At 31.5% G+C, this 24208-nt stretch overlaps 2 protein-coding genes across 2 annotated transcripts; both read left to right on the top strand.

Moving 5' to 3' along the window:
• The first annotated feature begins 3554 nt into the window (after positions 1–3554).
• LOC129321346 ((S)-ureidoglycine aminohydrolase) lies at positions 3555–9749 on the top strand. The gene is made up of 13 exons (XM_054967084.1): positions 3555–3741; positions 3984–4112; positions 5158–5245; positions 5323–5399; positions 5492–5531; positions 5668–5734; positions 6743–6828; positions 7125–7206; positions 7643–7699; positions 7845–7883; positions 8729–8799; positions 9320–9373; positions 9530–9749. The coding sequence occupies exons 1-13, from the start codon at positions 3570–3572 to the stop codon at positions 9597–9599; spliced, it is 1032 nt and encodes a 343-aa protein (XP_054823059.1). The 5' UTR covers positions 3555–3569; the 3' UTR covers positions 9600–9749.
• Positions 9750–20103: 10354 nt separating this feature from the next.
• On the top strand, positions 20104–22661 carry LOC129323131 (cationic amino acid transporter 6, chloroplastic-like). Its single transcript, XM_054969705.1, has 5 exons — positions 20104–20606; positions 20697–20916; positions 21143–21473; positions 21555–21783; positions 21879–22661. Exons 1-5 carry the CDS (start codon positions 20216–20218, stop codon positions 22421–22423), a joined length of 1716 nt encoding a protein of 571 aa, XP_054825680.1. The 5' UTR covers positions 20104–20215; the 3' UTR covers positions 22424–22661.
• The last annotated feature ends 1547 nt before the right edge of the window (positions 22662–24208 follow it).

The raw sequence follows: 24208 nt of genomic DNA, 5'->3' as shown, positions 1-24208 counted from the left end.
GGACTCACTTTTGCAAGCCTGATCCTAACCCTTAGAGCCTTAGCCTTTTTTGTTGCTTTTTTCAATTTAAAATTCTAAAAAAAGTTGCTACGGATAATATTAAGTTTAGAAAAATAAATTTAAATCAATTCACACTATAACAAATATATAAAAAAAAAAGTAAACATCAAGGTCCAATATTGAAGGATAATGTTAAAATTAACACTAATAAAAATTAAATTTGGCTAATATTATTAACTAAATCTCGATAAATGAATAAGGGAGGGATGAATGAGTTTGAAATGTTCATTTCTTTTAGTTATAAATTCAATCTTCCATTTTTTTATATTATGATTTTTAGAAAATAATAAAAGGGCTTAGCTCTCTTATTTTCAAGCTTAAAAAGACTAGCCCTTTTAACTTGAAGTATCATTTTTTACTCCAAACTAGCAGTCTGGTCCTAGTTATTTTCTAGCTTAAAACGGCTGGCCCAACAAGCTCAACCCTAATTGACAGCTCTAATGACAGTAAAGAAAAAGGTGAAGACCAATGAATGCTACGGTACTTCACAACATCTTGGAGAATAATGTTCCCTTACTTGTCCATACAATAGAATCCACTCAAGAAGAACCTCCCATTTAATGCTTACAAGCATATGATTGAACAGAAGCTTCATTACCCAGTTCACGAGATCTAAATTGGTTTGCTTAGAATCGTTAGAGTCTAGGCTATTCTCTTAAACCAGTGTCGAATGTTGTTATGTTTCTCATTCCATTGTTTAGAGCTTAAGCGAAAACCTCCTACCATCACAGCCACACTCAAACTTTTCCTCCTTGATCGTTTCTTTGGTTCTTTAACCAGGGATTGACTCTTTAATTTTATATGCATCCATGTTATTAAAACTTTCAATAGTGCTCAGATATTAGCTCTAAAAAAGAGTCTTTTGAGAGAAGAGTCGTATAGTCATGGTGACGCATAGTCGCATGCAAATAGATGAAGGATCCAAGTTGCAACTTGCGTTACTGGCCACAAATCGTCTTCGATTTATGGTATTGTTTTCTCTCAACAATAAAGGGCATTTTGGTCCATTCATCATATTATTTTTTGAATATTAAAATGAGTTTGATCCTTCAATTGTATTTGGTCCCTATGCATAATTTCCCTTTCAACTAAGTATTTTTCACCAATTCTCTCAAAAAAATATGGATAAATATTGATAATGATAAAGGCCTATTAAATTAAAATTATTTCAAATATCATGAATTTAATTCTTAAAGTTTAATATTTATTAACTAAGTTTATAAAATTTCATAGCTGCTTGGTCATATAATTTTAAGCACTTAATTAATAAATGTTGAATTCTATCAATAAGAATTGAATATGACACCGGTGAACCAAGGTTTGAATAAAAACATAAAGATTAAATTTTAAATGTCAAATTAATAATTGAGTCAAATTTTAAAAATAAAAAATTTCACTATTTTGAATATCAAAGATTGATATTGATGACGTTTAAAAACAGAATAAGTGTGTAAAAATTTGAACATCAATAATCACAACTTATAATTTTTTTATCAAAATACAATGAAAAAATTTATATTTTTGAAAATTTAATTTAAATTATGCTGAATAATAATTGAATTTGACTTAGTTAGATAATCATGTAAAAAAATTGTGTTATGTACATTTTTCATATGCATGAGGATAAGAAATCCTTAAATAAGATAAGTGATTATTTATATTAGAAAGTAATAACTTTTTAACTAGAATATGTGGTTTAAATTTTACTTTATGTGGAGATTACATATAAAATATGTTTATATTTTTATATGCATGATATCATATTTTAAAATAATTTGTGTAAGCATAAAATAAATTTTTATCTATTTTTTATTGCTAATAAGTATTCTTTTATTAAAAGTAATTCTATTTGAGATATAGTTGAGTATTAAATGTAGGCACCTCTCTCAACAAGAAATAATTTTTGTCCTCCTATTGTTATATATAGCCAATACTAAAATAAAATAAGATGTTCCTACAATTGAAAAGAAAAAAATTATAAAAATAGATATATGTTTTATAATTTTAATTTACCTGGATATAACAATTCATAAATTAAAATAAATTTATATATATATATATATATATATATTTGATTATGCATGGGATAACAAATTTTATGATGCAACAAGTTATTTTTTATTTCTATTTTCTAATGACAAATATGTTGGGGAAATAAAAGTATATAGTTAATTATTATTATAATTATTTATCTATAACCACAAATACACTTTTATTTCATACAAACTATTATTTTTATAAAATTATTAAGTTAATATTTACTCACAATTTAACTTCTATTAATTTTTATGATTTGTTTGGTTCAAAGAAAATGGTTGGGAAGTGAGTTTTTAAATTTTAGTGACTTCAATTTTGGAAAAATAGAGAATGTTGGCTAGCAAGTTTTTTATTGATTTTTTTTCTCTTACATCTCTCAAATAAAATTTTATAACATATTTATCATTTTTTTAAAATGAACTCATTAAAATCTTATCTTTTCTTTTCTATTTACTGTAAACAAAAAATAAGAGTTAACGGGTATAAAATCTAGTTGAAAGGGAAATTGCATGTTAAGTCAACTTGTCATGTTCACATGCCAAAGAGGATGTGTCAAAAAATGCTCCAGAGATAAAAGACTGGAAAAAACATTTCTAATAACAAAAAATGATATCAAATGATTTTTGGCCACGTAAATTATATTAATCATATTATTTATCCACCAACCTCGCCCTAAAAATAACGCATTAGATTATTAGAAAATTTGCCAAACTTTATAGCTTATTAGTTAATATTATATATATATATTAGTATCACACACACACGCGCGCGCGCGTATTTACACATATCATGTGATTGTTGTCAAATAAAATTGGGACAATGATTGACAAATCTCTGCAAAATAGGAGAATGATTATTTGGTTTGACACAATGTGATATTTACAGTGAGGTAAGGGATTTTTTTTAAAATTAAATTTTTGCATAAAATTATTTTAATAACTCTTTATAATTAATTTTATATGGTTCACATATTTAATATAAAAATTTGTAAATTTGATTTTATTATTTAATAAAATGGTTTAAAAAATTATAATTTTATATCTGTAATTTTTTTAATAACTAAAGTTTAACTAATAATTTTCTCTGGTTTATAAATTTGATACGAGTATTTGTAAATTAAATTTTGTCAATAACTAAAATGAGTTGGCGAATTAAAATTTTCTATCAACAATTTTTAACAACTAACAAAATTCAATTAATTTTTTATTTATTTATAAATTTGATATAAATATTGATAAATTTGGTTTCATTATTAAAATAATTTAAAAAATTATAACTTTTTAAATTATAAAAATATTAAAATAATTTTACATAAAAATTTAATTTTCAAAAATTCTCTTGAAATCTCATTATAATTATCACATCCAGCGAACCATGTTATCATTTCTTTTCATCAACGATTCCCCGATAAAATTGAGTTTTGTTTTGTTTTGTTTTTTGTTTCTTGTTTTTTGTTTTTTAAAGGAGGCGTCATGGTATCCACTCTCGGGCTTCAGTGGACTGTGCCTGCTCTTGGAGCATCCAGTGCTCGTTGTTCAGTTCCAAGTCGCAATAGAGCCATTGCCATTTCTGACCGTCTCGTCCTAATTTTTCTAATCCATCTTCTTAAGATGCGCATTGCATTGGTCTACATCCTTATACTAGGTAGTGATTATTCCTGCTCCTCTCTGCTGTATCTGTACGGCCCATTTGGCTGCCTACAATGAGTTCGAAGGACCAGAATATCTCCTTTAGAGTTCAGCTCGCTTGAGAATTCCTCCATTTTTTCTGTTTCTCTTTTACTGTTAGCGCAGCCAGATGGAGGAAAAACCCCCCCTTATTGATGAAAAGTAATTTCTTATTGAAGTTTGTTCCGAATTGCTTAGTTTCGTTTTCTTGCTTTTCAGGCTTGTTTAAATATGTAGTGACTGAAGAAGGGTTTTGCTCTGCTCCCTCGGTTGTTGGCATAGAATCAAACCTGAGCCCTTTGTATTTGAAAGTCGATAATCCAACTCTCTCTCCTATGCATCTTAAAGGTCAGCTAAGTAAAATTTGCCGTGCGAATTGTACTTCCGTCAGAAAATGAAGAGATACCTGTTATGTTTGGCATACATCAGTTGATTAAGTTGCTAAAAGTTATTCGTTGGTCTACTTAAAATCTTTACTTACTAGCTTATTTGTTATTTGTTAAATGATATAAGAGAGAAAGTTGGGATCTAGCCCCTATAAAATTTTCATTTTATAACTACGGTGAACATTATTCAAGCGACATGGTTTCAACTCAACTCAGGTTTGATTCAAACTCAAGTTATATCTTAATCAAACAGTCCTGAGTTGCATAGAACCTGGCCTGCTAGCCAGTGATCAAGTTTGAAAAGCATACATTTCTTTGTAATTGATAATATTTTAGATATTTTTGCATGTACTCATCTACAACCTTTTTATTATATACGAGCCTCCACCCTTGCATGTATTGCACGGTGTACAACACTGTTCAAATAGTTCACACAGCTCAAGGAATATTGCATTTACAGTGTCAAAATGTTTTAATTACACACACACACACACTGGCTATTTAAATGTTGCCTTATTTAATATTTAATCTGTAACTGTATACATGGTTGCAAACTTGTCATGTAAATGCAAATATATAAGTAGGCACATCAAAAAACTAACATATAGTTTTTCAGGCCGGTTTGGTCAAGCATTAGATGTTCTTTCTAGAACCCATCTTGAGTTGGCTTTTGCTTTATTACCTATTATTTCTGTTTCCTTGTGCATATGTTGTTTATGTCCAAGATAATTCATTGTAATTGTTTATGAAGTGAGACTAAATATATATTTTTTTTTTTGGTTCCAACGTGTTGGTCAAAATGCTGAAATATGACTGACACTCAGCTACTGGGCTTGACTCTATTGCTGTACTTAGCCCTCCACCCCAATTAGCTGTCCATTTCAAAAAATTGTTTAGATCTTTAGCTTTCTACTATGTCCAAATTTCTCAAGTATTTCTTAGGAAAAATCATAAAGAAAAAACGTAGAAAAAGTGAGTTGACTCTAAAAAGTTCCCTCATTTGCCAGATTTGCCTGGTTTCACTCGCAGCGTTTATAAAAGAGATCATGCTTTAATATCACCAGAAAGCCATGTATATGGCCCGTTACCTGATTGGTATTCACTTGACTTTCCCCATTTGTTTTGTTTTAAATATTGAGCCTGGTCTTCATGTCCAACAATTGCTTTGACAGGATCAATACATCTGGGGCATATTTAATTGCACCAGAGATGGGCTCTCACTTTGTAATGTACCTGGTGAAGTTGCAAGGTTCGGTTACAACCAATTTCCCAGCACTGTTTATATGTAACTTAGATATGGGCATATTCTTATGCTGATTTATGCTTAACTCTTTTTTTCAGAGAAATCGAAGTCAGGATTACTCCTGAATGATGTGGAAAGGTTTTTTTGTCCCTTAGTTTAGTTCTAAATTGGACCCTACCCACAACATAGGGACCCAATTGACAATTTTTACTTTTTTCTTGCCAAAAGCATGTAACTGATTTATTTGAGACTCTTGTGCATTTTATACTGCTAGATTCATTTTTGTGCTCCGGGGTGCAGTCACACTCACAACTGGTGCTTGCAGTCGTCACACACTGAAGGTCAGATCAGAGTTTTCAATTGTTATGTAGATTAAGCTATTCTGTACATATGCTCACTAGTTTTGATAAAACTGACATGGTTAATGTTGCTATATCTATTCTAGCTTTGGTTGGTTAATTTAACTACCTGCAATCGTTCATGTATCATATATGCTGGCTATTTGTGGTACACTTGTAATTGCAGAATGAGTGACTTGTTTTTATTGGTCTCAATAACACACATGTGCACCCTTTTAAGTTTTCTAGCTTTGGTGGCTGTTATGGGATCTAGCCCATTATTTGCCTCTATCAGGAACTCAATATTGCAGGTAGTACATTTGCAAACTAGTAAGCTCTAAAATTATGTTTTACTTTGGCTTCATAGGAAACAATTGTCCTTGGGTTATTTTTAAGAAACTACAATGGCTATTGTAGTTTGAGAAGTTTATTTACTTGTATACTGCTGTTATAATTTTTGTTGCCAGTAAAGCTCTACCACATACTCTTTTATTTAGTTTTCCAGCCGTTTTTTCCCAATTTATGCTATTAATGCTGTTTCATGCTACTGAATAAGGTGCTATGAACACGTCATGAATATAGGGTTTCCATGTTTGATGCATTTGGATTCTGGAATCTGGACTATTGATTGAGTTATGTCTGTATTAAATTACTCGTAGGTATTACTGGTTCCATTTGTATTTTATTGTTACTTTAAGATTTTAAATATTAATAGACAGAATGTATGTCATGCTTTAATATTGCCCTGTGTAAGGCATTGCACAATGCCCCATGGCACCATGAGCCCTTGGGGCAACTGTGACTGATATGCCATGAATAACTATGGATTAACTTCACAGGGAAAAAAACCTCAAATTAGTGAAAGTATATCACAATCATGATAGTTGTGTGTTTCTCATGCCTTTTCTGGCCACTGGTTGATCTATCACTCATCATGAAGAATTTGATATTCATTGTATTGTTTATCTATTCTAAGCTATTAACAGTTTGATGCCTTATTTTAAATTTCAGATGGATACATATGCCTATTTCCCTCCAAATTATAATCATACAATTGAATGTGATGCCTCTGCAACAATTGTGGTATTTGAGCGAAGGTTTGCGCTTTGTACTTCACCCATTTTTCTGATCTGTAATTGGTTGTCTTGAGCAAATATTTATATCCTTGTGCCAACATGAGGAAGAGATTGACCAATTAATTTTACCGTAGCTGGATTCAAGAACCCAATTTATCTCTCTGGGTTATTCCACATGTAATCACCTTAAATGGTCGCAATAATAGTGGTCCATTTTTCTTGAATCCCATGGCAAATTTCCATTTTCTTATATTCAAATGCTAGCAGCCATGGTGACACCCTAATAGCTGCAATTATCATAATTGTCTGCATGTTAGGTATGCTTCTCTGGAAAACCATGTCCCAGAGCTTATTGTTAATTCAACAGATTTGCAGCCACTCCTTGAAACACCAGGCGAGGTAAGTTGATGACTCCATCTACCTTTGTTGAAACATTTTAACAATGGAGAGGTATACCTCCTTTCCCTTCTTCCGTTCCCTCTACTTCCGATTACGTTCCATCTCTTACACTCCCCTCCACTCTAAAGTTCCCCAGCAGGACATAAAATACAAGATGCATCCTTTTCTTACTGTCTGTTTTTTAAAAAGACACTATATGTGCAAAAGAGAACATTTTTGTGCCGATGTCCATTAATGTCATTGATTTATATTAAAATAAAAAAAAACAGCAAGTAAGTAATGTCATTGCTTGAGACTTATCCTCAACAATCAAGCCTATACGGTGTTTGTTTTATCTTATCTTCTCTCTCATTTCCTTCTGGCTAAAAAGACAAGACTGCAAATAGAATACATGATGCATAAAACATTTCTACCTCTTTTCTGTGCCCATTACCAGGTTTTTGAGCTGCGGAAACTTCTTCCATCATCTTTGGCGTATGACTTCAATATCCATGTAAGCCCTAATCTATCTCTTCTATACTCTCTTGTAAATTTAGATTCAAATTCTAGGTTATTCATATTGAAATTATAATTTTCTTGTCCATCATAATATTTTTGCCATGCATAGCTAAATGTAGATAATTCATTTATGCCTGCAGATTATGGATTTTCAGCCTGGAGAATTTCTCAATGTGAAGGTGATTACTCTACCTCTCTCAGTCCATGAAACACTGATATCATTTCTGTTTCATGTCATGCCACAGCATTGGCAATGCAGTACATTCTACGGTAGTAATATGCTGCTGAATTACGTTTCCATATTCACATATTGAACGTTTGAGAAAATGATATACTCTCTTCAGTTCTTATTATAAAACATTTTCAAATATTTCACGCATCTTAAGAAAAATTAATTTTTTTCTTAATGTCATAAAAAAATGATATGCACTTTCATTTTTACCCTTAGCTTTAAATAATAATATAACTATATTAAATATCTTTATGCTAATCAAGAAAGGGTAACATTGAAAAAAAGTAGTTTAATTATTATAAATTGTCCGATATTTGGACCAAAAATTACTTCTAGAAGGTGTCCTATAAATAGGACCAGAGGGAGTATGTCCGTGGTGTTATCAGTGAAAACCCTTAATGGTGTATCCAAGATCTGAGAAGCAATGTTCTATATTTCTATAAACTAATAAATGTCTGTTATATGATTGCAATTAAATCTTTAATCTTTTGTTGTATTGATAATCTAGGCTAAAAGCATTAGACATGCATCCAAGATGCAGTTTATTTTGCATGATTAATATTTTGCTTCAGTATTATTTCATGTCTTAATGCACGAAAAGTTATCTCAACTGAACAGAAACAGTATATGCATATGACTCCCTCAGGATGCATTTCAATCTTCTTGTTTAATTATCAATTTATCATCTCAAGTATCAATTTTTTAGTTGTTGAATCAAAGTTCTGTTCGTATCCTTTGATGTCAAATTGAAGGACTTCTAATTCCTATGTGCCATATTTTTTGCTTTTGCAGGAGGTGCATTATAACCAGCATGGTTTACTGCTATTAGAAGGGCAAGGCATTTATCGTTTGGGTGAAAATTGGTAAGAAAAGAGATCTGACATTCCAAGAATTAGTCTACACGTTACATGGAATCCTAGAAAAAGAAAAGCTTTGACTCCATGAACTTTATAGACAAGCATGTGACTGGTAGGCTGTGGGATCTTGGACTTGTCTTGTAGTGATGGCATTACAAATATTGATCCTATCGTGGATAGAGTTACATATTCCCTGTACAAGTCCCACAAGTATATAAATATAGGCAGTGTGTATACCAAATTTTTAGATTGATTCGGTGTTTTTTTTTTTTTTTCTTTGGGGACCTTGCAATGGAGATCTTATTCATTGCATTTCAAGGGTTATATTTATTTCATTTGTTGAAAGCTGGTTTTTTTTAATACAAAAAAGGGGGTTTGAACCTTTGACCTCTATCCTTACCTCAATTCACCTCGCCGTTATTATTTGGGCTAGCCTTCGGCTTTGGAAGCTGGTGTTTTATTTATTCTGTTCTCATTGAAATCCTCACCCGCCATTATATCCACCCTTCATCTTTCCTGGAAACAGGTACCCAGTTCAAGCGGGTGATGTCATCTGGATGGCCCCGTTTGTGCCACAATGGTATGTATATTACTTAACTACGCTTTCTTTTATATCTGAACAAACACCGACATTCTGCATTGTACATTGCTGCATGATACATGTACATTCACATTTCATCTCAACCTTCAACGTGGACATTTAAGTAATTACTGATACATTTGGCGCTCTATTCAGGTATGCTGCCCTTGGAAAAACTCGCACGCGGTATCTTCTGTACAAGGACGTGAACAGAAACCCATTATAAATTATGCTGATGAATGTCAGCTGTATCATACCTTGCTATTTGCTTAAAAATGCCGGGGTACATGTTAAGAGTTCCATGGTTCCTCTCATGATTATTAAAATGTTATGATCTTGATTAAATCAAATATAAGATTCTGCCTTTTTGTGACTATTCTTTTGTGGTCCAGAAGTGTCGGATTCTCTGATGAAAAACTGTTACTTTTGCATGAAGGGTTTATGCCTCGCCTTTGGTGCAGCTTTTGGTGAATTGGTTGTGGGACTAATTCATTTTACTCTTAAAATCGATCAAGGAAGAAATTGTCAACTTACTAATTCGATCAAAAGTCTGTTAATTCGACATTAAAATCTGTCTCAAATAAATAGTTGGAACTCTGACAGAAAATGAAGAAGCATATTCTGTGAAAATTTAAGTTTAATGTTGAAGGTCAGTGAAACAATGGTTGTAAGGAAAAGCAGAGGTTGGCAAGAGCTTTGGTGGATATTCCCCAATATAATTTAGGATCCTATGGTGTAGACTAGAGACTCCAAAGATCCGCTAATCTTACAGATAATTGCGCTTTGGCTGTAGTAACACAGAATGTGGAATCCCCTTAGCCCCTATCTTTGAGTTAATGATAATTAAAATTATCCTCAGAAGAATGCTAATCTCCCAATGGCCAACATAAAGGAAGTCAAGCAAAACCACTGGAATATGGACTGCAAAACATCTGGTTCAAGAACTTCCGCGTGGCTCACCAAAGAATTTGTTTGAATGAATCTGAGTTGGCCCTCCTATAATTTTTAGTGCGAAGAGAGAAGAAATGTTAGAGACTCAAATGGCCAAGTCCTTTCGCTCAATCTACTTTGCGAATCTATTTGGAGAGATGCCTAGCCTACTCAGATGGTTTTATTGGGATAAACATTATCTATCAGTACCTTGGTGTCAGAAAGTTGTTCAGCTTTTGGTTTTTCTCCTGTCAATGACTTGCACCGAGTTCTAAAGTTATCCTCTGTCGGTTTAAATTAATTAATTAATGTAATAAATCCATTCCATTTTGGTTCTTTATTGTCACTATATTCGATTCCAGTGAATTCCTTCTCTTTGACTCTCTTCTCAGTGACCATTGCTTTTCTCTTTTATTGTCACTAAAGTTATATGCCTTTCTTTTTATATATATTTCTGATTTTCTGAAGCCTATTTTTAACAGCGTGTTCGTTATGCAAGCTTTAAAACTGGTTTGATCATGATAATATAGATATTTTTACTATTACAACAATGATTAAATATAATAATAGACTTGAAACTTTTAGCCACCGTCATAATGTTGAACCCTCGATAAGCTGCGGCTACTCACTGCATCAAGATTTCTTCTTGTTACAATAAAAATCATTCATGAGTTTTTACTCAATAATTTTATTATTATTTTTTAAAATAATTTCAGATCTTGCATAAAACCATCAATACTATTGATGTGCCTAAATTTAACACCTGCAAGTGCGCGGGTCTAAAAGTAATACAGCAGGTCAAAGTCGTCCCACAAAAACCCATCGCAAATTAATATCAAGCATTTAATAAATAAATTTCATTTAAGTTAAGCTAGTAAAAGTGAGAGTGGTTTTAGAACAATCAAAATAAAATTTCAAAGTTCACAATTAAAATAAATTTTAATTCACAAATAAAATTTTGAAAATAATTTCCTAATTGCTTCTTGACCCCTTCATTACTATGTTAATTGTTTTGAATCTAAGTTTTGATCATCTAAGAGTAAGAAATAATCTAGAGTATCTTCCAACAATTAAGGATCCTAATTAATCTAATTAAAGCAAATTATTATCTTAATTATTTAATTGCATTAGAGACTAACACCCATGAAGATTACTTAGGTCTATTAGATATATTTTTGTTCTAATGGCAAAATTAGCTAAATTAATTCTAGGTTACTAGTTCTTAAAGTTTAATTTAAGTTTTCTCTTTCAAGGTTTAACCCAAATATCCAAATCTCACATAGTGGTGACTAAACACTAAACAAGAATAAAATAACTCAAGAATAAGTAATTAAAACTTCATGTTTCAACAATTAAATGATAAATCAAGATTTATTTACACAAATGGATTCACAATCCTCTAGAATAAAGGAATTTAGCTATACATAGCTGATAAAATCATCATAGCAACACAAAAAGATTCAAAATCCATAAACATAGAAAGAAAGAGGAGAAGAAAAGCTGATAAGACACTAATTGGTGTGTGATTTCTCCACTCTCTCTCAATCTCAAGCTTCAAGATCCAATGGTCGAAACATGTGTTTTTGAGTTGAGAAAATTGAGTCTTCTAAAGTTTTTCCAAATAAAAAGTGAAATTGTTCATCTTTATATTTTTGATAGGTGTTTCGGCACTCTCATTGTGGTGCCATGGCACCTATGAAATATTCACAATGTAATTCTATAGGAGCCATGACACCAGAGATACAATCCACTTAACTTTGTTCTTTCACATTTGTACTTTGGCACTTAAACTCTCATGCTACAATATATGTGAACGTTTTTATCCTTGATTTCTTCTTCTATAATTTCTCCTCTTTCTTTTTTGAGCTTTTAATGTTCACCTATTTAAGCTAATTTTTACGAGTGACTCACTTGCTTACTTAAATTTCAACAAACTTAAATCAATTTCTTTAAAATATTACGTTAAACCCATGTGATGAATATAATTAACATCTTTCAATTAAGTATGGACTTACTTCTCTTTTTGCATTGATGGCTCCCCAAAATGTAACCAAAAACACCATAATTATAATAAAAAAATAGGGAGTCATCAACTAGATGCATTAAAATTTGTAAGAAACCATATATCATGTAGCATATAGAGGGCTCATCGCAGCCCTTTCTAGTGGAACTGCATTTTCAAGACTTAAATTCGAAACTTATAATTAAATCGGTACAATTCTATAAACAATTGAACCAAGCGTTTATAATATAGTCCCTTCGAGTTTAATGCATCGTGTTAGTAGATGGAGGAGTTGTATCGATGGAAACAATAAGAGTGATATGTATTATCCATTCTTGGGTTGTAGATGCATTCGTTGTTGATAGAGATTCCAACACTGACAAGTGTCCAACTTTTTCTGATTTTATCTCAGTAAGTCTCTATAAATGGACCCAATTACACTCCAATCCTGAGAAAGGACCACTTTTGTGGCTAGCTTCGTGCATTTATCACTACCACTTAAGAGAACCAAATCTTCTTGGAGGGGGACACCTTCATTAATGAACATGTTTTGATTGTACCTTAATACAACTTGAACGAGATCCATTTATTTCATTACGATTATTAATTGGCGAACTCAGAATTCTCATTCATGATTCCTCAAGAAATGGGTGTGTCTTTCTCTGCCAAACTGCGTACAAATTTATGTGGAAACAAAAGCGACAGAGATATGTTGGATATAAAAGAAATGCTTCTGTAGTAGAGAGCTTTCAAAAATGGGGTGTTCTTGGAAAAAAAAAAAAGATTGATTCTTATAATTTTATTAAATTTTATTTTTAGTCCCTGTAATTTATTTTTAATATTTTTAGTTTTTATAAGGACTTGAATAATAAATGTCACATGATCTTATTAAAATTATATAAATTAAAAATATTAAAAGAAAAAAATTATAAGATCTGAAAGCAAAAAAAAAATGAAACTATGAAAACAATAATAATTGTGTTCTCCGTTTTCTAGATGTGAAAGCCTTGGATTTATCTCCTTAAAGTCAAACCAATTGATTGAGATACCAAGAGTGACATGTTATCAAGTTTAGTGGCACTTGTGGATCATGACAGCGCCATTATTGTACATTATTGGATGTATCTTTCCCTTTTTTTTTTTTTTTTACCTAGTCGAAACGATAACAGGATGGCATAAATAAAGTTCTGTTGTTGTAAGAACTAGCTTTTATCTCATGTAAATATAAAAATTAATCAACATCATAAACTCTAAATTATTATGTAAATAATATTTTAAATTCTAAATTAATATTTTTAAAATTGAATAGAATATTGAATTGAAAAAGTCAATAATTTACTGTTCGCATGGTTCAACCAGAGTGGATCAATAGTTAAATCGATGACGTAATAATTAAATTAAAAATTATATATATATAATAATTTAAATATAAAAAATAAATATAAAATTTTTACTTAACTTAAAAATAAAAATAAATATTTTAAGTTTTTCATAACTTGAAAAGCGACAAGATACAACATAACATCAAATGATTAAAAAAAATTAACTGTTTTCTTAAAAAAATTGATAAAAAAATTTTAAAAAATATTTTTTTAATATTTCAGTTTTCGAAAATCAGATTCAGTTTTTCGCTTGATCTCAATTCTTGATCTGACCATCTATCCAAAATGGCCCAACCCCCAAAACGGTTTTTATATGCTAACTGAGCCAAAATCTAGATCGGTCAACAATCGAACCAGTTCATTTTTTTAATCACTATTCTAAACTCTTGAAATATACAAAAACTTCTCACAACTTCTAAATTTTGAGTACCTAAAACCCAGCTGTTAAGTTAGAGAAAATGATTGTTATTTTTTAGGGTTAAAATAAGTGTGATATCAAAGTACAATGAGGCTCGACAACTATAAAAATAACAGTCATTTTTTTTACTTTAACAACAATATTTCATGCGCTCAAAATTTAAAATTTAATGAGAGTTTTTGCATATTTTAAGAGTTCAAGGCTCAAGATTTATTCATAAAATGGTTTAATATTTGTAATACTCATTTACCCCAAACATAATACTAGATGAGTATATAGATTAAATTTTAAAGGAAGTGTAAGCAAGTAGTGATTTTATGGTGTATTATTGATATAGTGTGTGTAATTATTATTATTATTATTATTATTTTTACCAGCATAGTGTGTGCAATGATTTACTAGTTATAATGCTCTTAAAGTAAAAGAATACGGTGTAATGTATAAAGTCTTTGTGAATTTGAAACAATTGCACGTGATCTCATTTATTTTTTAACATTTAAAATTAATCTCTTAATCTTTAATTTTATTTTTCAAATTGCATATTGTTAATTAATTTTTGTTTTATTAATATAATTATTACCATGTCAGACTAACGTATTACATATGACACATGACATGAAAAAATTTTTATTATTTTTAACATAATTGAAGGTGGGGCAAAATTATAATTTTTACTTTTAACACATAAAACAATGCTCTCATTTTTTCAGTTGAGTAACATTATTGCCATTGTTCATGTAACACAATTTAAGAAAAAAATTATTATTTAATTATTCTCTATCAATTAAAATAGCCATTTATATTAAAAAATAAAAAATCTAAAAGCTAATAAAAATTTTATAAATAAAAATTTATCATTTAATACAAGAAAAATATTATATTCCACAAATTGTTTTTAAAAAAATCGATATAAATCACTAATAATAAAAAAAATATTTTATTCTAAACTAGCACACATTCAATTTGTAACATGCCAGTAACATATTTTTTTATTTGAATAATTACTAAAAATTTCATTCAAAAGAGAAAATAACAACTACAAACAAATAAAAGTTTGAAAAGATAAATAAAAAAGATAATGAAATTTATATGACTTTTATCAATGATAGCTTTTGAATATTTTTAATATAAAATGTTGTTTTAATTAATAAAGAATAGTAAAATTATATTTTTATTTTAAATTGTGTTACCCATGAACAATGAGAACAACGCCTCTCAGCTAAAAAAAAAATAGAGCATCGTCATGTGTTAAAAATAAAAAAATAATTTTACCCCTCCTTAAATTATGTTCAAAATTTAAAAAATATTTTTTCATGTCATGTACTATGTGAATTACATTAATATGACATAAAAATAACTATATTAATAAAATAATAATCAATTAATGGCAGGGGATTTTAAAAAAAAAATTAAAGGTTAAGGTATTAATTTTAAACGTTGAGATGTGAAGGAAATTATATACAATTATCTTAAAGTTTAAAAGATTTTTATGCATTTTAATTAAAAGAATACATGTAGAGGGGTAAATGTGTACATATCTTTAAAGTATTAACCAATATGTAATATTGATATCGCGGGGCTCATGGAGAAATCCTTAACCGCACCCAATGCACCATGTCACATCCAAATATACTGTCTTCAATGAAAATACACCAATTCATATTTTTTTAATCCTATACGACAACTTCTTAATTTATAATATTTTAGTACTTATATTTTTTAAGGAAAAAAACCATTAAATAAGGCGTTGTGACTGAGGGGATTCTAGTTTTTTTCGCCCCTTAAAAAATCTAATTACTCAATATGCAAATTTTATAAACTAAGGGGTTTCCATATAAGATAAAAATATTATGACTTGCTGTATTTTTATTAAAAAGAGTATAAATGACATGGTGCGTCTTAAAAATTTCTTGGATCTTACATTTCCAATGGCACTCTCTGCAATCCTTTTTATAAGTAATTAATAATACTTTTATGTAAATTAATAAAGTTAGTTAAAATTATTTTTTTTTTGTAAAATTTCAAAATTACCCTCAAGAAAAGTCATCAGCCATAGGACTTTGTTTAATTCGTTAGGAAATTTTACAGTCAGTTAGGGATATAAGGCAGATATGTTGAGGATTCTTATAAATAGGTCTGGATTTCTTGATGGAAAGAAAGGCCAGTTTGAGAACCAAATCTAATTCGATGTTCTCAAACCATCCCCTATAATGTCATTATTATAATCCCAGAAGATTAATCAAGTCATGATGTTCGATATGATGGAATCACTATACTAATTTTTAATGAAGAGGAACAACAGAATTAAGGGCCCTGGAAAATTGGCTTCTGAGGTCTCACCCCATTCTGCTTTTCATGAATTCATCATCCTTGAACTTCGGCTTTTCGCTATAATATATTAAGTGGCAATGAAATCATAATCATTTCCGAGAAATACTTTTCATTTCACTACATATATAATATTGGATCATTAGTGTCCGGCGAAGAGCATCCTCATATATATTCCTTATAGATATTGAGATAAACCCTAGAGCTGGAAACCATTAAGGCTTGCTGAAGCAATCTCACTAAATCTTTATATGTGATAACGCCATAACGAAAGTTTATTCCATGCCCTGTTGGTGATCTGAACATAATGATTAGGAGTGGAAATTAAATATTGATAAATTTGAGCAAATCCTCAAATCAATCCTACTGAGTGAAATGACTGTTTCAGATTTGCACGTTTTGCAGAGACGTGCAAGCTAGCTTTTCCTCTTGTATTTGAGTTGAGCAGCGGAGAAAGTTAAAGTATAATCAGAACACTTTTGCTCTTAGACTGATATGCATGCACTACTGTGATGGGTAGAGACAGATAAAATGAAGACACGTGATATCGGCACTAATCTTTGGGAATGAGATGAGCTTGGTATCCATGTTGTCCATTTTCATGCATGTATTTATGTAGGACTGATGAAAACAAAAATGTTTTCTGTTTTGGTCTAAGAAGCAAAGATGTTTAACGACTAGAAAATAACAATGCAAGCCTCCCCACGAAATTAATTTTTGGAAGAGTTGGTCTTCGGAGAAACCAAAAAAGCAGATTTTTCATGGCATGCTGATTGATTCCTGGTATTTTATGATTCTTGTTATATTCCTTTTTCTTGAGGAGTGTGATTCTCTCTCACAATTGCTGTCTCTTGTTTTAGTTATTAAGCATATCTCTTGTCCCCCATATATATAAGAACAAGCACATTTCGTTCACACTTGATACGACCGAATGAAGGTTCGTTTACTAAAGAAAGCTTCATATAGATATATAAATATGTATATTAGATATAAGGTGGAGGTGTGGCCAACACAGCCACTAGAGGGAGAGGTGAGGAATGAGGTCAAAGCAAATTTGGATGACCCACTTTGGAAAATTTAAAAAAGCAAAGGCTCCCACTGCTTCTTGCCGCCCTTGTCAGTGCAACTTCACCACCAATCATATTACAAGCAACAACAGAAATTCCACTGTCTTAGTGCTTTTAAATATACGTACTTAAATATAATCATGTGATTATGCTTACCACTTGCTCTCATGTAGATTAATGTAGAACTTTTTGCATATCACAATACAAATGCATGGGCCTAAGTCTAAGTGCTTATGTTTGAAGCAAATAGTTTAACTGTTACACAGACTTTTGGAAAAATAAATGGGGCCAAGCATGAGCAAGAGTCAAATGATTTTCACATTTTGCAGCAAGTTGCAGAATACAAAGTGTAAGAAGTCAAATCAATACACACACACACGCAAGCAGAGTTATATATTTTGATATTCTCATCATAATGCTATTAATCTTTCATTATTGCCGACGTTTAATTATATGTATGGATGAAATCAAATTGACTCAATCCATTTGTTTTTCAGTATAAGCTGAGCTCATGGCATCGCAAGTATGACAGGGAATTCTTTCTTTGTAAACTTAATGACCATTGTTCTCGCCCAATGAACATTATGAGAGGAGGTTTTGTCGGAGACAAGTTTTGGAATTAGATATTAGTTTAAGTTATTGTCTCAGCTATCAAAGTACTATCTTTTGAAAGATTATCTTTTTAATATAGAGACATATGAATGATTTCTTGGGATGTGGAATTTTTATTCTTCGAGGTCATCTTCCATAAGCAACCAACCTGGAGTGAACAGATGAAGAAAAATATAGCTGTAGTCTACTACTGGCTTTGATGAAGTCGTGTGGTTTCAGATTATTAAATGTTCGTAGCAATGAGATTATTGGAATTATCCATCATTTTATATTACAGCATACGGAGTCAACCTTGTGACCCTCATAATTTCATTTTGAAACATGAAAGACCAAGTTTAAGTTTGATCCACGTATTGAAGTTATTGTTTAATGTATACTTCATCAGGGGAAAAATTTAAAAGGAAAAAGGCACAAGATAAAATTGTTTGACTTGCATGTAAAAACAAATTCTACTTTTGCCTAACTGCTAACTGCCATAACGGATTCCCACTAAATTTATTTTTTTGTTACCGAAAGTTACATAAAGTATTTCCAATCTATATTGGATAGGTGCTCCAATTCAAGCACAGCATCGATCTTTTATGATATAGTTTCCGAAGGTAGGTTGCTTCAAATCTGAGAGTTATCTCAGAATTTCACACATAACAGGTAAATAACTAAGGTATATACCTTATTAATCCATAAATTTACTAGGCAGTAGAGGGTACATTCAAGAAAATCAAATCAAATCTAGATAAAGTTGCAGATATTGGTGAAGGGGGTGGATAGATTCCCGATGCTAGAATTATCAGTATAAAATATCACCAGTGTCATTCATATAGAACAATAGCAGATATTCCTTTTCAGAATTATTGGCTTCTCAGAAAAAATGAGCCATCCGTATATGCACAATGTCAGTGTCATGTGTCATAATTAAAGGCATAAATAAATGAATATGTATGATGATTATTAGAAGTACGATTTTATCACAAATTTTATCATGCTCACATGTTGAAGGAGAAAGGAACTGTAGGAAAAAGAAGCTAGCTAGGAGCCAGATTGGCCCGGGAAAATGATCAACGATGATCCTTTTTCCCTTTTTCATCCCTTATCCTTTTGGCTTCATTAAAATGGTTGAAGATCAAATCACACTTAACATAAGGCTAAGTGACTATAAGCATGGGAATTAGACAGTGTTTGACAGGTACACGATATCAAATTAAAGTCATATATGCTCTCAAAAAGTTCCAGAACAGCAGAAGTACTGTGACATACAGTGAGGATGCGCATACTTGTCTGCATGTTTTCAAATAGTTATTTCGGTTCACATAAACTCTTGTCATTATCAAAAATATATAAGACACTCGAAACTAAAATTCGGAAATTTTGAGAAAAGATCAAAAAGAAAGGTTCCATCACCTGGAGTAACATTCTTGAACTGTATTGAATAAGAGATAAAATCCTTAGACTGCCAACTTAATTATTCAAACAGAATAGTTCCATCTCATAAAATAACTGACACACGATTCCTTTCTCTAATTGATATTATATACTTGCAAGACTGTTTAATGGCAACTGTACAATCACAATGTGATGTTCTGCCCAAGAATCAAGTCCAACTATTCCTGAGTCCTTGTGGAGTAATCTTTTGGTGCTTTTATAGATGCTGTCGCATCTTTTCAGAGTTTCATATTGGGGAAATTTTCAAAAGATTATGTCAAAGTCCCTCTTGCAAAACTGATTCCTCTTACAAAGCTAATTTTTTTTTTTTTAAGAAAATACTTAGTTCTTTGTGATGCCAAAAGTCATTGTGATTATTTTCTCTCTCTTGCTCTCTTTCTTTCTTTTTTTGTTTTTTGTCGCAATAAAAGGTCTTGGGCTCTCCAAAGCTCTGTGGTTGTGACTGAGTGAGAGGAGAAGAAAGGGGACTTGATTGTTAATACACAAACACAAAAGGACATGAAGGTATTTTCAAAAGGCTAGGGAGATTGGGCACATTAGCTAGGCTTACCAATCAGCTCCTAGGAAAGGAATAGAACAACATTCCCCTCTCAGTTTCGTATTTAAAAACCTCCACTGCATTCCTCATTCAAGACAAGAAACTCTCCTTAGACACGAGAAAAAATGGCTGATATCCACACTGCAAACAACAGCATGAGAATCTTGTCAAGCTATCTCCATTCCCTCTCCCAAACTCCTCACAGGCTCAGAAAAAGAATGCTTGCCACTTGGACCCCACACCAAGAACTCAACCAAGTGAGGCTCAGGTCTGGTTCAGACATGAGGAGGAAGCTCAATTGGTATGACCTGGTAGCTCTTGGAGTTGGAGGAATGCTTGGCGTTGGAGTCTTTGTTACAACTGGTTCTGTGGCTCTCCATCACTCTGGTTCTTGTGTCTTCATATCATATATCATAGCCGGAATATCAGCTCTTCTCTCCTCTTTCTGTTATACTGAATTTTCTGTTCAAGTCCCAGTTGCGGGAGGAGCTTTCAGTTATTTAAGATTAACATTTGGTATAAAACTTTGAGGATTTTTCTTGTTCTCCTTCACCACTGTTGAATTTAACTTCATTCTTATAATAAACTCTTGTTTGGATGATGCAGGAGAATTTGTGGGGTATTTTGGTGGGGCAAATATACTGATGGAGTATGTATTGTCCAACGCTGCAGTGGCGAGGAATTTTACTGAGTACTTGAGCTATACATTTGGGAAAAATCCAAGTGTTTGGAGAGTGGAATTGCATGGATTGCCAGAGGATTATAACATGCTGGATTTTCCAGCCGTGGCTATTGTCCTTCTTCTCACTGTATGCTTGTGTCATAGGTTTAACCTATTTCTTACCCTCTTTTCTCTCTTTTTTCCCTTTTTGGATAAAGATTGTAAGTTTAATATGTTTTCCTTTTTTCGTGGCGTTGGTTTTTTTTTATTCTCTATTTCTGATTATGAAAAGTTCAGAAACTAATGACGTTACGGGCAATTTTCCCCTTAACTGGTTTCTATGGATTTTGAAAATGATACTCCCCCCCCCCCCTTTTCGTGATGTCTGCAGTACCAAAGAAAGCTCCATATTGAACCTCATTATGACAGTCTTCCATGTGATTTTCTTTGGATTCATCATAGTCGCTGGTTTCTATAATGGAAGTACAAAGAACTTGGTAAGCCCAAAAGGACTAGCCCCTTTTGGTGTTACAGGTGTTCTTGATGGAGCAGCCATAGTCTACTTCAGCTACATAGGCTATGACTCAGCTTCAACCATGGCCGAAGAGATAAAAAATCCTTCTAAGAGCCTTCCAATCGGCATTATTGGCTCAGTTCTTATAACAACAGTGATTTATTGCCTAATGGCTTTGTCACTGTGTGTGATGGTTCCTTACAACGAGGTATAACCATCAATCATAAGAAACCTATTACGCATGGTATGGATTCAGCTGATAAACCAAGTTGTTTCTATGATTTGACAGATTTCAGAGAAAGCATCATTTTCCGTGGCTTTCCTTAAGGTTGGTTGGAACTGGGCAGGAAACCTCGTAGGAGGAGGTGCTAGTTTGGGAATAGTGGCTTCTCTACTGGTAGCCATGTTAGGTCAAGCCAGATACCTTTGTGTTCTTGGAAGAGCTAGGCTGGTGCCATCCTGGTTAGCCAAAGTGCACCCTTCAACTGGCACTCCATTGAATGCCACACTCTTTCTGGGTAAGCAAATCTATCAAAACAAAAATAAACCCTTCATAGTGAAGTTCAGGCCTTTTGATTTTGAACCTCTTTTTACCTTGTGATGACGTCTCTAGGACTATGCACAGCATCTATAGCACTGTTCACGGAGCTGGACATAATAGTTGAGATGGTCAGCATAGGCACTCTATTAGTGTTCTACTTGGTGGCAAACGCTTTGATATACCGCAGATACGTAGTTACTAGTCATGCCCCGCCACTAAAAACTCTCTGGTTCCTCTTCCTCCTCTCTGCAACTTCACTTGGCTTCTCCATTTCTTGGAAGTTCCAGCAACAATGGTGGGGTCTTCCTCTGTTTAGTGGCTTCATGATCACCATCACAGCCTTCTTTCAGTACACAGTGCCTTACCTTCCCCAACCTGACTGGTCTGTGCCGTTTATGCCATGGCCTGCTGCCATCTCCATCTTTCTCAACATTTTCCTCATGACAACACTGAAACTCCTCTCCTTCCAACGGTTTGCCATGTGGTCTTGCCTCATCACAATCTTCTATGTGCTCTATGGGGTTCACTCCACTTATCAAGCAGAAGAGACTGAGATGGGTATTAATGAACCAAGCGCTAACAGTTTACAATCAAAGGTAGAATTGCAAGTGCTTTAGCTGAAGTGAGTAAAACAGAAGTATATGTAAATTAGTTGACTAAACCAAAAAGGTAAAAGAATGGATTTTTATCTGACTTGGTTGTATAGCTATCATAGGACGAGGAAAACTCCAGAATTAATATTATAAGCAGTGAGAAATATGATTGGGATCAAATTGGTAGAAGGAAAGCAACGATGGGGACTAATTTTGAGTTATGATGTGAAAACGAAATGCAAAAAGCTGGTTTACCATTGTCTCTTATAGGATTAATATATAATTTGAACCACGAGCTATATATTTAGGGACAATTTAAAACTTAAATTTTTAAAAGATACATTTTGAATACTAAACAATTGAAGTTAGGACAAATTCACCCTCATTGTTAGATTTCAACAAACATCTATTAATTTTTTTTTTAAATTTGGTCTACTGTGCGAGCATCAAATTTCACTCTCACTCTCTCTCCTACCTTATTCGAGAAACATCACACATTGGGCCCCAGTTTAACGGATATTTGTTGAAATTTAACGGTATGAGCGAAATTGCTGCAACTTTAATTGTTTAAGATTCAAAATGTATCTTTTAAAAATTTAGGATTTAAATCGCTCTTAAACATTCAAGGTTCAAATTGCATATACATATATATGGAGATGAATGAATAGAAAAAATTAGCAAGACAACATGAAAAATATGTTGGGGACAGAAAAGGAGCAAGAGTTCCAATCCTTGTATATTTACAATAATAAAGAACATGACTAGCATAAATATTACAGGCGTTGGCATGCTAAGATAAATTAGAGTCGCGATATATGCAAATTTGGTTTCAATGTTCATCAAGCGATGGGCACCAAAGCAATCTGGATATTTTTAATTTGGACGGTCTAAATTTTTTAGTTTTTATTTTATATTTATTAAAATAAAAAATATAAAATTTTAATAAATTTATCTTATCATCAATCTGGATAATACAGATTTAATCTGAATAATTTAATTTAATATTAATTTTTATAAATTGACTGTCCAGTACTCAAACTCAGTTTATCCAGAGTGCATTTGGATAGTCAATTTATAAATTTTTTAAAAAATTAATATTAAATTAAATCATTCAAATTAAATCTGTATTATCCATATTGATGATAAAGTAGATTTATTTGAAATTTTATAATTTTTTACAATAAAAATAAAATAAAAAATAAATGCTATGAATCTGGATAGTCCAACGTTCATCAAGTGATAAGCACCAAAACTAGACGCTGATATATGCACACACAATAAATTATATATATCTTTTTCATAAAAATATGTAGTAGTGAAAATTTAAATTTTATTAAAAAAAAAACTCGCATATCATGTAAAAACTATATTAAAGATTTAAATTCAATCCTTGTGTACAGAATAAGTCTAGTTGAGAAGAATTTATTTTTAAACTTTAGGTAATATATTGTTAATGTTTGAGGAAAAATTCAAAATATACTAAAACTAGTGAAAAAAAAAAGGTATAAAAGAAGATATATATATATATATATATATAAAATGAAAGGTAGATTAAATTCAATACCCCTTCCTATCTTTAATATAAGCCAAAATTTGAAAGCTTTTTTTGTTCTTAATATAAGATAAAATGAGAGTAATTAATGTTTTTTAATTTTACCTCTTGCTTATTTATTGTCGTTTAAATTCTTGTTAACAATTTATTATAGTTATTAATTAATAAAATTAAAAAGTTACATATATATATATATATATATTTTACAATTTTAAAGTTGTAGCTAATATTTCTAAATAAGTGTGAAGTTGGTTAGT

This window comes from Prosopis cineraria, unplaced genomic scaffold (genome assembly GCF_029017545.1).
Source record: "Prosopis cineraria cultivar Desert tree isolate PC_DT_omini unplaced genomic scaffold, ASM2901754v1 PC10, whole genome shotgun sequence".
NCBI classification, from domain to species: domain Eukaryota; kingdom Viridiplantae; phylum Streptophyta; class Magnoliopsida; order Fabales; family Fabaceae; genus Prosopis; species Prosopis cineraria.
The sequence above is the reverse complement of the archived record's forward strand: the minus strand, read 5'-3'. Positions and strand labels throughout refer to the sequence as shown.